General features: G+C 43.5%; 1 protein-coding gene across 1 annotated transcript in view; it reads left to right on the forward strand.

The window, feature by feature from the left end:
* DHX36 (DEAH-box helicase 36) overlaps positions 1 to 17,955 on the forward strand; it is a gene marked incomplete in the record, with an annotated part of 1,900,459 nt that overhangs the window by 74,258 nt on the left and 1,808,246 nt on the right. Inside the window, 1 exon segment of the mRNA XM_044070516.1 lies at positions 14,437 to 14,599. Coding sequence (XP_043926451.1) covers positions 14,437 to 14,599 — 163 coding nt within the window.

Genomic DNA, 17,955 nt, shown 5'->3' on the forward strand with positions numbered 1-17,955 from the left:
TAATCTTCTACACCTTATGTTGGTTCATATATATTTCTGTATAAGCAAACAAGATCTGAGGTAACTTGGGAAGGGTGCATTATGGGTAAGGGAGGAGCTAGAGAGCTTTTTGGTCGCCATGAGCTATTGCAGTGGCAGAGTTGGATCCGAAGATCGGATCTGAACCCACAGTTGAAGAATGAAAATGAACATGGAACAGTATGTTGTTGTTGTCTTTCGGCTTTTCCTGGTTAGAGGTCGCCACAGCGGAACTCCGGTCCGCTAATGATTGGCAGTAGATTTTCACGGTGCCGAGTTGCCAGCTCGACACCCAACCTTCAATGAAGGCATGCCCATTCATGCATGTCTTTCGGAATGCCACTCGACCTGCGGGGAGGACATGTAGACTCCACACAGAAGGCACTCCCTGCACACTAGCTGAGAATCGAATGGGAGAACCTCTTGCTGTGAGGCAACAACGCTACCGCATGGAGCAGTATGGTGAGTACTTAACTTTTTTTTCAACTTGGTAAATGATACTTCCCTTGTACAGATTCTTAAGTAGCCCCCTAGGAGGTCAAAGCCATCTAGAGCTCATGCTTATCATCACACCTACTGGCATTTCGTCTTTGGTCAGATCTGACCTCAAGTCAGTAACCGTTTTAAAGTCAAGAACTTTAAAATGACAAACCTAGTAAAGCTGTATGGTGAGCTTTCTAGATTAATCTGAAATATTTTCCATACCTTGTAGTCTCTACTTTCACTCATGCAAATGCAATTTTACTTCACTGTAACAAACAAGTGTAAACCAAAAGGTATGAATCCTAACCAGATCACTTTTGTAGAATGTCAGTATTTATTCATTCATTCATTCGACATTTGTTTGAGATGGACAAGCTTTGAACAAGTAAAATAAACAGTGATATGGAGTTACAAGAAGCATAATACAGAATTACAAGTAAAAGGTATACAGTAAGAAGTAAATTAAGTGTTTGGAATCTGTTTAAAATTACTAATAGGTACAAGAGTAAAGATGCAGTTTGAAGTAGTTCACAAGAATGTAAAGAGATTCCATATGGCCTAATCTGGAGGAAAAGGTTTTGCTGGATTGCCACAATGGCACAGCCAGGAGTTTATCACGTGTTTCAGCATGGATTTAAAGGCAGGCGGGTTAGTAGTAGCTCTCTGTTAGTGGGAGAGAATTACAGGCTTTTGCGTTGCAATAGGAGTAGAGGCTTAGGTTGTAGCGAAAAGATCTTTATCTGTGGACCTAAGTGATCTGTTTGGTTTTTAAGGCTTGATGATATTTAGGACTGATCAGGCTTGATGATTATGTTTAGGGCTAGGCAAGCTAGGGGCTTATAGACCATGTTATGGAGTATCATAAGTTGGGTATAAAGTAAATAGTTAGGAAATTCTATCCAGTTTAGTTTTTTTAGAGCCAGTGATGGGTTTTAGTTTTTGAGTTGGTGGCAGACTTAGCCATCTTATATAGCATTGTTCCATTTTGGGTCTGGAAGTGCCCTGTAAATTGGTAAGTATTGGTGCTCTGTACATAAGTGAGGGGAGAAGGAAAGTTTTGGTGAGGATGTGTTTATTTCTGTGTAACATGCCAATTTTCTGATAGTTTTTCTTTATGTTGTGTGTGGAGTTCAAACTTTAGTTGATCATCCAGTGATTAAACCAAGTAGCTTAGTGTGATTGACAGTTTCGATGGTAATATTATCAGATGATAAAATTTAGAAGAAGTTTTGATTAGTAGAACAGTTCCTTGGTAGAGAAGCAGCTTGGTCTTTTTAAGGTTGAGAAATAGTTGAAATTTAGTGAGCCAGGATTCAACAGAGGAAGAATTTAGCGGAGTATTGGAGAGAAGTTGGGGTAGTGTGTTTAGAGGCACAGACTATTGTAGAATCCCCTGCATATTGAATGAGAGTTCCACTAGTGGAAGCAAAGTGTAGATCATTTTAAAGATATTAAAAAGTAGGGGTCCTAAAACTATCATTGAGGTACACCAGTGGGGTTGACAAGAAAGGGGGATATAACGTTGGACCACTTTTGCAGCCTGTTTACGATTATTGAAGTAGCTATGGAACCGATTTGGTGTGTGAGAGGGAAACTCCTAGGTTAGATAACCTGTCCAAAAGTAAAGTGTGTGACATGGTATCTAAAGCCTTTGACAGGTCGAGAAACAGAGCAGAGACATAGCGGCCTCTGAGTCCCTAGCTTTGTTTATGTGATCGGTAAAGACTCAGAGGGCTGTAGTTGTACCGTGACAACGATGGAAGCCATGTTGTGTTTTGTAAGAAGTTTAATAAGTATTTCAAAAGATGAATATGGATACATTTTTACATTATTTTTGATATAGGCCAAAGTATGGCAATGGGACGAAAATTTAAGTTCTGTGGAATTCCCACCTTTGTTAATGGGGATGATATGGGACATTTTCCAGATGTCTGGTACTTAAATCGATCTATATCTGAATCTAATCAGGATGCTGACAGGGTAAAAAACAGAAATCTGCTGCTAATTTTAGTTAAGTTGGTGGAAGGATATCAGCAGTGGTGTAGAGCAAGGTTTGAGTTTGAGCAGTAATCTTTTTATGAGACTTGTAGGGACTGGCTGAAGAATGAAATTGGTGTTTATTTCCATGTTGGTTTCTGTGCAAAGGGGAAGGGGGAGGAGGGTATGGTCTGGTGAGAGAAGACATTTTGTGATAAGCAAAGGAGAAGTGTGTGAGGTATTGTTTTGCAGAGAAGATTGGCTATAGAGTGTGCAAAGTGAATATTTTTCAGCAATTTGATAGGCAGCGGCATTAAGTGAAATCTTGATTCCTTTTTGGTTCGGGGATGGAATGGAGTTGACGTAGTGGACCAGAATGTTTTCAGCTAGATTTGTTTGAACTGCAGAAGATTTATAGTAAGCCTGTTTATCTTCAGTGACGTATTTTTGTTTGGTTATGCAGTTGTTTGAAAGTAATGAGATCTTGTTCCTTACTGCTATGTTTTCATAGCGCCCAGGCTGCATCCCTTTTGTTCATTAGGGTTTTAATTCCTTAGCCATGGTATAGGATTTTTTTTTTTTTATTCTTTTGGAACGGACAGGAGCCAAGATATCTAGTAGGTTTAGAAAGCAGTTATTAAAGTAATGTACAGCTTCATCTAGTGGCAGTATCTTTGAGGAGACCAGTTTATAAGTCAGTAAATTTCTCTTTAGAGAAGTTAGGGAAATTACATACAGATTTTAGTTGTGTTTTTTTTGGAGGGTGTTTTTTTTTTTTTTACACAAATGGCATCAGCAGGTAGATGGTCACTGAGGGAGTTAGGATACGTACCAACACTGGTAAAAGTTGAAAGGGTGTGAAACTAGGATCCAGTTTAAGGTAGAATGTTGAGTGTAGTGTTTATTATACCTAGTGGGGCATGACATTAGTTGAGTCAAACCATACAGGTTTATGCTGTTAGTGGATTTATGGGAAGTTGAGTGCCAGTCCGATATTTGTGTCTCCTAAAATGATAGTTTCATTGGGTTTTAGCCAGCATTAAGTGGAAAAAATAAAGCCCATCTATGTTGGTCTTTATCAAAAACATCAGTAACAATCTGAAGTTACCATACAGAAACTCAAAGGATATTGCAAATTAAAACTGATATCTGAAGCCAAGGGTATCTTAAATCATGTGTCTAATTACATTAGACCAATTAAGAAATGACACTCACTAATGCTGTAAGGTAAAGTAGTATTGTGCACTCCAGTACTGAAGATTGTTAATGAGTTTAACAGACAAATTTAGTGCTAGTGCTGCACCAGAAACCATTACTGAAGCTCCTCAAATACTAGAGGCCTCTCCTCCTCACATACTTTTTAAGGAACATATTCTAACTGCCCTCTCTGTAGCCAAAAATATTGCCTTAGTGAGCCCCACTAATACCTGGTTGAGTCATTAAGAATGCCAAACATATACCCTCTTTGAACCTGTCCTGAAATCATGCAACTTGAGCATAACTGCATGATAGGGTTTCTGAAGTATGTAAAACTGCTGTTTGGTCTCTGTCCCCCTTCACAGATCCTAGGAACTAATCCGCTAACCATCCTGATATGCAAAGCCATGGGACATGTATCTGATTTCATAAGGTCTAGTAGATTAAAAAAAAGAAGTTATGTACTCACCATAATGTTCCATGTTTGTTGTCCATCTTGCCTTCATTCTTAATGGTTGGGTTCAAATCTGATCCTCTGTTCCGCCTCTGCCGTATACGAAGGCTCGAGGTCTTCCACTGGCTCGTAGTTATATCCCTAGCCCATCATGCTCTAGTGAAGCTCCCCAGATCTTGTTTGCTGATAACTCCAGTTACCAAGGTACTATCATGACATCTTATGAAGACAATGAAGAAGGTCAGAGACACACTTGCCAAATGAAAGAACCTTTTTGTCCTCCAGGAGCCATAGGCAGGGGGAAGGAGGGTGGGATGTAAGAATGAAGGCGAGATGGACAAAAAACATGGAACGTTATGGTGAGTACATAACTTCTTTATGTTGTCCTATCTCGCCGTCATTTTTACTGGTTGGGACCGCGTCCCTAGCACCATATTTCCTAGGTGGCTCACTGGAGTATATTCTTCAGGACAGTGGACCCAAAGGAGGCCCTGTCCCTGGAGGCCAAATCTACTTTGTAATGAGTTATAAAGGTATGAGGCCTTGCCCAAGTTGCAGCAGCACAATTGGTATCAAGTGGCAACCTAGTGCGAAAGGCTGAAAAGGTTGGCATGGCCCTCGTAGAATACCCTTGACTTTATAGAGAAGAACTTTGTTAGAATTTTATATAGAAAGGTAATACAATCTGAGAGCCATTTTGAAAGAGTGACCTTAGATACAGGAGCACCTTTCTTTGTTTCTAAAAATTAAATAATTGATCAGATTTCCTGAAGTCTTTTGTCCTATGTAAGTAGAAGCATAACTGTCTGTATACACCCAGTTTGTGAAGCGCATATTCTGCCTTGTTGCCATAGTTGGGGCAAAAAGACTGGTAGCTCTATGGACTGATTTAGGTTAGACTCTGAGCATACTTTTAGTAGGAAGGATGGGTTTGTTCGAAGTTTTGTTTTATTTTTGGGTTTTATTCTGTCTTTGTGGAAAAGCATATATGGTGGCTTGATTGATGATGCTTGTGGCTCTGAAACCCTTCTAGCAGAAGTGATGGCAATCAACATACTTGTTTTCCATGTTAAAAATTTTAGATCACATGATGATGCAGATTCAAAGGGGGAAAGAATCAAACGGGACAAAACAAAGTTCAGATCCCATTGTGGTAAAGGGGTTTTTATGGGTGGTTTTAACAGGTTAGTGCCCTTCAGGAAGGCTCTGCATTGTCTGTGAGACATCAGATTTGGGACCAAATCACTGATATGGAAATTAGATATTGCTGCTAACTGCACGGGAATGGTAGCTGCAGTAGCACCTTCATTAAATAGTTTTGCCAGAAATTCGAGAATAGAAGTTATTGGGGCAGAAAAAGGGGTCAATGTGTTTACTTAATGCCCAGGAAGAAAATTTTTTCCATTTACTCAAATATAATTTTTTCGTTGCCTTATGAGAAGAGATCAAGATATGTTTTACAGAAGTAGAAAAGTTAGGAAGCCTGGCCATATTTGGAATTGGAGCAGCCAAGCTGTGTCAGTCTGAGGTTCGAAGGCAAGGGTGGAGCGTTCTGAAGGTGTGGAACTGGGTCCAGAACCCACGGCTCCTCTTGAAGATGAGGCCAAAGGAAGGGGAACCAAATCTGACAAGGCCAGTATTGAGCGATGAGAATCAACTTGCTTCCCAAAGATTTGGCTTTCTGGAGAACCTTTGGTATCAAAGGAAAGGGAGGGAAGGCATAAAGGAGACCAGAGGGCCAATTGTGTACAAGTGCATCCCTTGGTGACTCCCCCAAGGGGGAATTTAAGGCAAAATAGATCTTGCATTTGGCATTCATAGATGTGGCAAAAAGGTCGAAGCAAAGCTGGCCCCACTTGCATAAGATAATCTCTGCTGCTTCTTGTTTTAGGGACCACTCGTGAGGCATGCGAATTGCTCTGCTGAGTTTGTGTGCTATCACGTTAGATTTCCCCGGGATATGCATTGTTGTCAGAAAATTGTGGGAGGAGATCGCCCACTGCCATACTCTCAGGGGATAAAACCTTCTCCCTTCTTGCAGGAGAGAGTCCTGAAGTGCCTGCAGCATCAAAAGCACTGCTCTCATCTCTAGGATATTGATGTACAAATGAGCCTCGTGATCATGCCAAGTGCTTGGATTGCCCTTCCCAGATAATGCCCCCCACCATATCTGGGAGGTGTCTGTGGTCACTGTGGCCACAGGCTGTGGAAGAAGAAAGGGTTGACCTGATGTCACATGATTGGAGTGAAGCCACCAGCAAAGGTCCTTCTTGCAGGACTCTTAACAGAATTTGGTGAGACATGGGTAGTTCCTGCAATGACCACTGAGCGTATAGTAGCCACTGCAGAATTCTCATTTGCATGTGTGCTGATGGGACTAAACTTATCGCTGCCACCATGGTTCCCAAGACTTTCAAAACTCTCGCCTGTACTCTCGTTTTGGAGAGAAGGTTGGAGACTTGCTGTTTCAGTTCTAAAACTCTTTCTGTAGGAAGTTTTGCCATCATGTTTCTTGTGTCTAACTCTGCTCCTATAAACATGGTACTTTGTGACGGCAACAAGGCAAATTTTTCGTAATTTATTGTGATCCCTATGTGAGAGCAGAGAATAATGTGGTGTTTCTTGTTTCCAGTAGTAGATGCTTGGTAGTGGCAGTTAGGAGTTAAGTCATCTAGATATGGAAACACTCTGAATCTTAGACGTCTCAGGTGAGCCATGACTACTGCCATACACTTGGTGAACACTCTGAGGGCTGTAGTGAAACCAAAGGGCAGAGCTCGAAACTGGTAATGACTGGGTCTGAGCTAGAAACGCATATGATTCCTGGATGACAAGTCCATCTTTGTGGTAGTATGCATCCTGGAAGTCTATAGAGCACATCCAATTGTCTTTTCCCAGAAAGGGGAGGATCAACTCCAGTGTTACCATCTGGAACTTGGTCTTTTTTACTGATTCGTTTAATTTGTTGAGATCCAAAATGGGTCTCCAGTCTGGCAACATTTGAATTTCTAGAGTTGCTTTATCCCTTTAACTGGGTGGAACGTCTGGGGTGTTCTTTATGTTTGGGACGGGAAGGAAAAAAAGAGTATGGTGTAGCCTCTGGATATGATACTTTGTACCCATCTGTCTTGTGTTATTTCCAGCCAGGCTTTTAAGTACAAAGATAAATGACTACCGACCGCCTCCAGAGATGGACAGACGGGCCTTCCTTCAGGAGCGCTGAAAGGGCCTACCATGGAAAGAATCCCTGTCACCCTGATTTTGCAGACCCCCGCTGCCGTGTGGACTGTGTCTTCCATTCGTACTTCCCCTTCTGCCCCTAGGTGAAGAGTCACCACGTGTGTCCTGAAAAGCTCTCTTGGATTTACAGAGCCACATTTTTCCTCCCTTCTGGCCTTTTGGATAAGATCTGGAAGGTATGGAAAAACAGACTCCCACACCAGAGAGAATTTTCACTTCTTGCTCACACCTGGTTAGTGTGTCCTTGACTTTTGGCCCGAACAAAGACAAGCCATCGAAAGGGGCATTGATAAAAGGAAGATTTAAAAGGTTCTGCAAAGTCACACAAGCGCATCCAGGAATGTCTCCTTGGGGCAATTCCTGAACCCGCTGCCCTGCACGCTCCATCTGCTGCATAAGATGTGATCCTCATGGAGGAGTTGACTATAGAGTTTAAGGTGGAGAGCTGAGAGAAACCCTTGTCTGATACCTTTGCAGCTACTGTACCTTGGAGAGTATCTCCTAGCTCCTTCAGGAGATCTCTCTGTAACCTTGTAAAATGCGTCCAATAATTCAGCGATCTGAGTGCAAATGTCACTGTAGAAAACGTGCTCTTCCCGTATCTGTCCATCGTACAAGACTCCTTATTCAGCGGATGGACAGACAAGGATGTCTCAAAGTTCCTTTTTGGTGGCTGCTGCCACCATCATAGCATGTACAGGAACACCCTTAGTCAGAAAATCTTGATCAGATGGGGCTGTGATTAACTTATTTGGCCTCCGAGGGACAGGTTCCACTGTATATGGAGACTCCCATGCCTTTTGACTAGTTCCTTAAGTTCATCAAAAGGTGGAGACACCAAGTGGCTGAAGGGTGAGACTCAAAGGCGTTCGGGTAAACTGACTCCTTGTCAGAAGGGTTGATGGGCTTCCAGCTGCCTCTCTGCTTAAGGATTTCTAGGATGTCTGTAAAGGAGACATCTCAGAAGGTGACCGTGGGGACCCTTCTGACTCATCGAGGTCTGCGTCAGAGGTGACTGACTCCTTGGGAGAGTCTGAATGCTTTCGCTTGCAGAGTCTCTTACTAGGGACCTGTTCAGAAGGGTATTCTGGAGAGGTTTCGGAAGAGAGGGGTTCACCCGATAGGGTACTCTGAGGCCTAGGGTCTCCGCTGGTCTGTGGATGGTGTGGTGCAGAGACAGATGTCAGTGCTTTAGGGGAGAGGAATGTCGGAACCTTTGAGTGAAGCTGTCTGCAAAGACAGCACTCTCCTCATCAGCTCGAAAGGCCCCCTCCCCTGATCCGAAGACACCTCCGGGTCCGAAGAGCCAGAAACGATCCTTAGAACCAAGGGAGTTGGCTCCAAAGCTGATATAGGAGCAGAGATCATCCGCGCCGAAGCCCCGAGAGGCAAGTTCGGATCCGACAAATGTCCGATTTGACTACCCTCTCCGGAACCGACTGGAATGTGCTTGCTGCTAGACTCCTCAGATGGTACCGAGGATGTCTGAGCAGACATCTGGCCCAAAGATCCCAGGATGGGTCACGGCACCGATGGTTCCACAGCAGTTGGTTCCAGGCATTCCATCTCCAGTGTTCCAAGTCAGCTCTGAGGAGGAATCGATGTCGACGGGGAAGGTCTTGGCTGGCTCCGAATCCCTCTGGGATGGAGCCGAGAGGAGTTTGGCCAGTGTCTGTGTCCTTAAAAGTCTTCGCACCACCCTATCCACATCATCGTCTGAAAGACTCCTGGACGGTTTAGAGGAAGGAGTAGGAGATCCAGTCATCTGCAGAATAGGAAACCTTAGAACAGGAGTAACTGGCTCCATTTCTGGGGACCGGCTCCTTAGTTCGAACTTCACTGGCACCAAAACAGCTGGCGCCGATTTAAAATAGATTTTGTCAGTTCAGTAGTCTGAGCTGGAGAAACAACTTTACTTAATTTTTTAACAGGCTCCTATTGCCCCAAAGAGGGAGAAGATCTCTTGGATTTGTCGGATTTACTGATGGGATATTTCACCGATCTTGAGGTGTCAGGACCTTCTTGGAAGGGGGACTTCATTAGGCCTCTCACAATCAACTTGTTTCTTCTTTCTAGCAGTACTCTGGAGCTAAATGAATGACTTATCGAACATGACTCTTGAAGATGTACTGCTCCCAGGCAGTAGACACAAAGTTAACATCTTTTGGCTGCATTTACCACTTTTTTTGAAGGCCGAAGGCTTAGTCTCCTTGTGCTCCTTGGACATGTTCAGAATCACAGTTGGCACACGAGCAAATCAACGACTACTACTACTTAACACACTAAACACCTATGGTATAATATCTAAAATATCAAACGTTTTGAAGAAACTACAACAAGCAAGAGGAAGGAAAGAAGTTAGATAGCTCTCTAACTAAAACCGGCAGTGGCAGCCCTCTAACTTAAATGGGCTGACGCCTTTTCTTTTTATTTAAATAAAAAAAAAAAAAAAAAAAAAAGTTAACTTCAAAAAAGACAACAACGCTTGTGTGAAAGAAATTTAAGCTGGGACAGGGAAGAAACAAAGGCCTAACGAAAAAAACGATGGCCTGAAGCAACAGCACAGCAATGAACTTTAAGTAATCACTATGACAGCAAAAACTTTAAATGCTAAATTTACTTGAAGAAAATTTTTGAATATGAAATAAAAATTTGTTCAGTTAGCCAGAGCCAAAATGGAAGCACCCAATCTATTTAGTGGCAAACGAGATCTGGGGAGCTTCACTAGAGCATGATAAGATTAGGGATACAGCCATGAGCCAGTGGAAGACCTCGAGCTTTAGTATATGGCAGAGTCGGAGCTGAGGATCGGTTCCGAACCCAACCAGTAAGAATGAAGGTGAGATAGGACAACATTAATTGGCCAGCAGAAGAGCTCTCATCTTTGATGTTAAGATGGTCTTTCTGTTGATGAGGCGACCAGACTCCCTGTACCTTTAGGGAGCTGAATGCTGCTCCCCATGCCACGTCTGAAGCATCTGAACAGCTCCTGAGGGGAAAGAGGTGGATGAAAAGGTAGCCCTGAATTGAGAGTCAGCTGCTGAGTCCACCAATCCCGCTTGAGACATGGAAGAGGAACAAGAATTCAGTGGGATGAGAATGCTGAAGCCAAATTTTCTTTAGGAACCATTGAAGTTTTCTCATGTGGAGTTGGATTGAAGGGAGCATAGGAATGGTGGAAGCCATTCTCTTAAGGTGTTTCCAGACAATACCACAGTGATGTGGTGTGTCAACAAATGGGGGACAAAGTCCAACCTACTTTGCTGGTTAGCACTCTTAGTGTGGGAGCTAGCTATCCATTATCAAGTGACTCTTCAAGCAGTTTACATTCCGTCATGTCAAAACATTGTGGCAGACTCTGAGCAGGTTCATAACTCAATCCCATGAATGGATGCATCACAAGGATGTGTTTCTGGACGTTGTCCATCAGTGAGGTACTCCTCAAATGGATCTTTTTGCCTCACCTCTGAACAGGCAACTTTCGCTCTTTTGTGCCAGAGTCCCAGGTCCTCTGGTTAGAAGGTGGGCGCCCTGTCTTTTTTTTTCTTGGAAGGGGATATTTCTTTATGCCTTTCCTCCCCTTCCCCTCATTTCAAACGTCCTGTTCAAACTACAGCATGATGCTTCCAAAATCTTGCTGGTGACTCCCTTTGGCTGAGACAGCATTGGTTCCGTATTCTGCATTTAGCCAAGAGCAGTCATCACAAGTTACCTCACAAGGTGAACCTACTCACACAAGACAAGGGATCTCTCATCCATCCCCATCTGTCCACTCTTCAACCGACACTGTAGGTAATAGGATTTTGATTCCACATCGACACTTTTTTGTTCTCAGGATGTGCTTAGGGTCCTACAGGAGGCTAGGAAACCAATTACTACGAAATCCTACTTATCCAAATGAAAGAATATTTCTGTGTGATGCCTTTCATGTAATCTGAATTCAGTTTCTGTGGTTTTTCCTTTAGCTCTATGTTAGCTATGTGAGTAGCTCAATGCTGGGTTGACTTATTCTTCTGTAAAGGCACGCTTATCAGCTATCGCTGCTTGTCTGCCTTTATCACCTCCTTTAACTTCTAGATTTGAAGCTAAGCAATTCCTTAAAGACATCCTTCATATTAGGCCTCCCAGGAAGCCTGTTCTCCTCCCAGGGATCTTAATTTTGTTTTGGAGAAATCGACACAGGCTCCTTTTGAGCCTGCTGCTAAAGCTTCCTTGCAGCATTGCTCTTTGAAGACTGTACTTTCATTAGCTCCTAATTCTGCCAGAAGGGTGTCTGAGCTTCAAGCCCTTATGGCTTGTCCTCCTTTGATGTTTCATAAGGACAGGGTGTCCCTTCGTATTAATCCTCATTTCATGCCCAAGGTGGTGAATGAGTTGTCCCTTAGTCTATTAATTTTCCCCTTCTCCGCAATCTGCCATTGAGAAGGTGCTGCACACGTTGGATGTGCATAGACAACTTGGATTCTAGTTAGACTAGACTAAGACTTTTCCGTAAATCTGATCGGCTCTTTCCTTTTTATCCTAGGTCCTTGGGGACTGGCTGTGTCCAAGAAAACTAATTCTTCTTGGATTTCTAAAGCCATTTCGTTTTGTTATTTCTTTTATGATAAGCGTCACCCTTTTTCTGTTAAGGCTCACTATACTAGAGCTGTGACTTCGTCTGGTGCCTTTTTTCAAGGGTTTGGATGATAACTCTATTCTTGAGGCAACTGCCTGCATTTTGGTGCATAACATTTTACCAAGCACTACAAGTTGGATAGAGTTTCCAGAGCTAGAGCTGATTTTGCTAGGGCCATCCTTCGTGAGTTCCTAGAGAGTTCTGCTGGTCCTTCCTCCTCCTCCTCCTCTTCCTGAGCTTTGGCACTCTCCCTATTGTAATGAATACTGCATCACTGAAGTGAAAGGACATAGTACAGTTGTGTAAGATGTTACCATAACTGTAGATGTCCTCCTGTTCACTGTTGGAGTTTTCAGTTCCCCCCTACCCCTGCTACTTTTTTTTTCTGGATGTACTGATTACCTCTATACTCCTTGGACTGGTAGCCCCAGTAGGAACATCAATCCTGAGGATAGTATGTGTGGACATCGCCTTTATGCCCTACACTACGTGAAGACCATACGTTGACATACAGTGTACTTTAGGGCAACCTAAAGGCATTGGTGTACTGGCTGGATGTCGGGCCGCCCTTGGCAGGGGATCCCTATTGTAATGAATACTGCAACAGTGAAGAAAATGACATCTACTATTATGGTAAGATCTTGCACAACTGTACTTTTTATTGGATTCTCACCTCCTCTAAAACAAAATAGCCACTAGTGGTTGCCTTCCAGATACCATCAGTGACCATCTTCCTGCTGCTATAAGACAGCAAAACAATATCTACTGACAACAAAAAAACAGATCCTCTACTTTCCTAGTACAAACTTTTATTTCCAGTGTTCAGTTAGGTAAAGGGAGAAAACATAATTGCCCACCGAGGATGGAGTCTTGAAATTTAACAAAATATTTTTAAATATATTAAATGAACTGGTTCTCATCAGAACAAAAAGGATAAAATCTTACCCATTGCCTTATGTTCACTGAGGACAAAGCACATCTCAAAGGAACTAATACGACTTTTTAGAGGAGTCAGAAACTGTACCAAATTCTGTATTGAAACAGATTTAAAAAAAGAACATTACCTTCACTTTGTTTTAAGTATTGCACATGGTAAAACGCTCGTTAATCCTAACATCTGTTAAGAGTTTGAGTTACAAGCCTTAATGTCTGTTTCTTTTTTTCTCTCTTCAATAAGGATAGGGTCACCCTTCAAACAAACCCATTTTTTGTAGAGAGGGTGGGTCACCCAAGTGTCTCTAAACCAGTGTATTCACCTTCATGATTTCTTTCTTAACCCTCAAAGTAGGGGAGGAAATCTTCACTTGTTTGATGTGAACCAACAATTAAGATTTTACTCTTGACAAAAATTAGAAAATCTTACAGTTATTAATCTTTTTTGAGGAAAAAGCAAGGTGTTCCAGCATACAGACTGTTTCCAGGTGCATATTTCTTAGGTAGTGTCAAAGCTCATTGTAGAAGATCTGTAGCTTCCCTGTGGGGCCTTTTGAAAAAGGTTAGTCTAAAAGTCCAATAATGGTCTTCCATTCACACCTGTACTAAACATTACAAAATTGGTTCTGGAGAAGGAATCCTTCTCCAAGGGTTACTACACTCTAATTCACATTCTCTTGCCCTCTTCCACTCTACATAAAAGCTTTGATAATCATCCCATTTGTCGGTATTACTGTAATGGTCATCTAATGATGAACATAGTACAGTTGCTTAAGAAATTGACTTTGCATTGTAGTATATGCACCCTCCCTTCATCCCCCTTTTTCTTTTTTCTTTTGGCTTATGTGAAACTCTTATTTGTATTACATTCCCCCTGTATTTCCAGAGTATGTCCTCTTTGTACTTTTTACCACTGCAGTGGTCCTAAGGGACTTAACGTGGCAAGAAAGCTCTGAGGATTTTGGTGTCTGTACCAGCAGTCAGCCCTCAGATTGGACATACGGTATGTGAGGAAGGATCGCCTGAGGTTCGGCGTATTGGCCTTAGCTGGATAACTTTGCTTTTGTCAGCATTACTTCAGCAGTGATCTATTCTGATGTCTACTGTTATGGCAAGTTCTTGCACAGCTATACTTTTGTTTACTATTATTCCAGAGTCGTCTGGGTATGTGGCCATTCTGAAGCTTTGCAGTGGAAAATAGGTTCTTTTAAGCTGGAAGTAGTGGGTAAGGTAAAAAAGAGCATAGTATCCAAGGTATTGTAAACGTTGCATACTGATTTAATGGCATTGCTAGCTGCTTAATTTTTGGTGGTTGAATGGTTTTGTATTCATAATCACTAGTGAGACTGTAATGACTTTTATTGTAGGAACTTGTGTTTTTTCACTGTTAAATGCTTTTCTCTTACCCGGAGGGCACAGCACTTCTTTAAACTTGTGTCAAGTCTTTTATAATGTTCTTAACTGTAAATGTGGTACTTGTATATAAACTATATGCACCCACACTTTTTTGTTATAGACAAAATGAGGTCACCAGTTTCAGACAGAGGAGTATGAAGACTAGGTTCGATAAGAATTCAGAATATTTGCTACACAAGCCTTCTCGAGATCCCATTTTAGATGTGTGGTTGCAAGAAGACTTGGACCAGAAGAGATTTGATTCAAGATATGTAGAAATGCAGGTAAGAGTTGATAAAAGGTGATGCATGAAGGTTCCATCTGATGTTGTAAATATTCATTCATTCCTTACTGATGGCACTTCGGTAACATCCTTGGAACCAACACGGCTGGTACCAAGCTCACGCCAGCCAAAAACTCTCAGCCAAGACCCTACCCACAATGCCCCTGTCATAGTCTCTTCAGATCTAGTTTGCCTCATTCCTCGTCAGAAGTGCCAAGCCTTCTCTCAAGCTAAGTGTAGCTCTTTTTGTGGTCATTTCTAGTCTTGCCATTTTATTAGCCAGTTTTTCAAACTAAAGTTATTTCTCGTTTCTACTTTCTTTATTTCCTGTCTAAATCCTACCCACTACCTTGGTAGTTCTTTCGTACCATCATTGGTACTACTCCTCTTCCCTATCTGTCTCCCCCAGGAGACATCTCATTTGGAGACATTTTCGAGATCCTCAAGCAGAGGGGAGACTGGAAGCCTTCCAACCCTTCAGAGGAATCTGTGTTCTTGCAGGCTTTCCATGCTCGACCATCTACTTCCTGGGTGACCCCACCTGCGGATGAGCTCATTAGGCTTATTTTGCAGCATGTCTGGAAGGCCCCAGACAACATAGAACCTGTCCTACGGAGGCCAGATAAAATTTTGTCCACTCCTGAAGACCAACCTAGCTGGTCCAAACAGCTGGTAGTTGATTCCATGGCCATGGCGGTGGCCATCAAGAGGGAACTAGCAGAAGATAGTTCCACTGTTCATCCCCCAAAATAGAGGGAGTCTTGGGCTATGGACAGACTGGGGAAGTGGACCTACCCTTCAGTAACCTTTGCCATTCAGTCACTGAATTACCTGGCACACTACTCGCCTCCAAAGAGACCTAATGTCAGAAATGTCTGCCTCTTTGGTGGGGTAACTGCCTGAGGAGGTGCGTGATACTCTTGCCTATCAGATAGCTACCATAGAATCCATCTCAAACTCCTCGATGCGCTTGATTTCTCACACTACTGAGGGGGCAGCTTGAGCAGCCGCATTGGGTATTGTCATGAGATGGCATGCTTGGATGCGTTTGTGTGACTTCACGGACCCTTTTAAATCTTCCTTTGTCAATGCAAATTGACGAATCTTCCCTTTTTCGTCCCAAAGTAAGAGATGCACTGTCTTGTAGTGAGAAGGACAGAAAGACTTGTCTGCTGTGGGCATACGTTTTTCCACCCCCCAGAGATCCTACTCCATGAATCAGAGGGGAGGAAAATTGTGGTTCAGGAAGTCCCAAGGATCTTTTCGTGATGCTCGTGATGAGCAATCCCCCCCCAGGGGCAGAGTGGGCAACTCATCCAGAAGATGCTCCTTTCGGGGCAGAGGGGGTCCGTGCAACCAGGGCTCTAGGGATTCCTTCTTTGGCCAACCCTTCCAGTTCTCCTGAACAGCAGCCTGATGGCTTTCCTCTGGAAGCAGTCGGGGGTCAAAATTTTTTTTTTCTCTGCACCTACAGGCCTGGCAACTCATAACAACAGATGCGTGGGTGCAGAAAATAATATGCAGAGGCTATCGTATCCCATTCGACCTTACTAGCAGACCCATAAAACGAATCCCCCATGTTCCATCCGGTTAGAAGGAGGTTGCAGCCTTAGAAATCGAAAAGCTGCTAAGAAAGAGTCTTCCAACCAGTCCCACCAGACCAAAGAGGATCTGGGTTGTACTCTAGGTTCTTTTTAGTGCCAAAAAGACAGGGGACTGGAGACCAATCCTGGATCTCAGCTTACTAAACAAATTCATCAAGCCTTAAAAATTCTGGATGGTCACGGTACAGTCCATTCTCCCCTTTTTGGGGAAGGACAACTGAATGTGCTCTGTGGACCTCCAGGACACACATTACCTCATAAAGATGGACAAACGTTCCTGGAGATTTCTCTTCGGTCTGGGAGCCAGTCACTGTCCATTCATAGTACTGTCCTTTGTTCTCTCGACCGCCCCCAAAGTGTTCACCAAATGTATGGCAGTCGCAGTAGCTCATCTCTGACTACAAGGATTCCAGGTGTTTCCATATCTAGATGATTGGCTCCTTACCGCCATGACCAGGAATCTCCTCCTTCTCGGTCTCTTACACTCAAGGCCTTGCTCTTCATGTAGGTATCACGATCAACATGGACAAATGACACATGTCTCCAACAAGAGCACTGGAATTCATTGGAGCGATCTTAGATGCAACGTCCTGTCAAGCTTCCCTTCCTCCTCCCAGGCTTTCAAAAATAGGAAACCAGATTCAAGTCCTCCTCCTGCAGACATTTGTACCAGCATGCCTTGTACTACAACTATTGGACTCTATGGCAGCAACCATTGCCTTAGTACCACTGGCCAGGTTGCACATGAGACTATTACAGTGGCTCCTTTCATCACAATGGTCTATCTTAACCCACCCACTCGACCACATGATACGCCTTACAAACCTTTGCAAGAAAGAAATGCTATGGTGGATGAAGCCAGAAACAAATCTTTGGTGTCGACCGTTCTGCCTTCCCCATCCCAGGGCCACGGTGACCACTGATGCTTCCCTGTTAGGGTAGGGGGGGCATTTCCAGGGAAAGATGGTCCAAGGCATCTGGTCCCCAGTGGAGGTCAATTTGCACATAAATGTCCTGGAATTGAGGGCAGTTCTCTTAGTGTTGCAAGTGTTCCACACATCCCTTCCTTCCGGGACCATTGCAATTCAGTCGGACAAATCATGTCAGTCGTCTGGTACATCAACAAACAAGGTGGAACCAGGTCTTACCCCCTTTGTCAGGAAGCCATGAGAATTTGGCATTGGGCGATGGCTTCCATCCGCTTTCTCATAGCAACGCACATTCCCGGGAGTTCCAGTCTTGTTGCAGACAGTCTGAGCAGGAACTTTTGATGCCTCACAAGTGATCCCGCAATCCGATAATAGTGGCTCAAATCTTCCGCCACTGGGGCAGGCCTTGCTACGACCTGCTTGTTTCACCCCTAAACAACAAATGCAGAAGCTACTTTGCCCTGATCCCTGCCCTGATCCCCCCTCAGTGGGAGTCACCGAAGGATGCTCAGATGCACGATTGGCCCCGGGGTCTACTGTACGTCTTTCCCCCGTTTCCCCTCATCCCAAAATTTCTACAGAAAGCTCAAAAGTTGACAAGCAAAGTGATCCTCATTGCCCCTTATTGGCCTAGTCAAGTCTGGTTCCCATTCCAATGGCCTCACCTGATTCACAGCCCGTTGATCCTGGATCAATCCCAAGGACTGCTGTCTCCTCCTCTGGGACTGATTCACCCCAGTCTCCACAGCCTCAAGCTCACAGCTTGGTTTCTCCACTAACGATGATTGCCAAGCTACCTGATATTTCATCCCCTGTTTGTGAGA

This window comes from Protopterus annectens, chromosome 4.part1, assembly GCF_019279795.1.
Source record: "Protopterus annectens isolate FY-2018-M chromosome 4.part1, PAN1.0, whole genome shotgun sequence".
Lineage (NCBI taxonomy): Eukaryota > Metazoa > Chordata > Ceratodontiformes > Protopteridae > Protopterus > Protopterus annectens.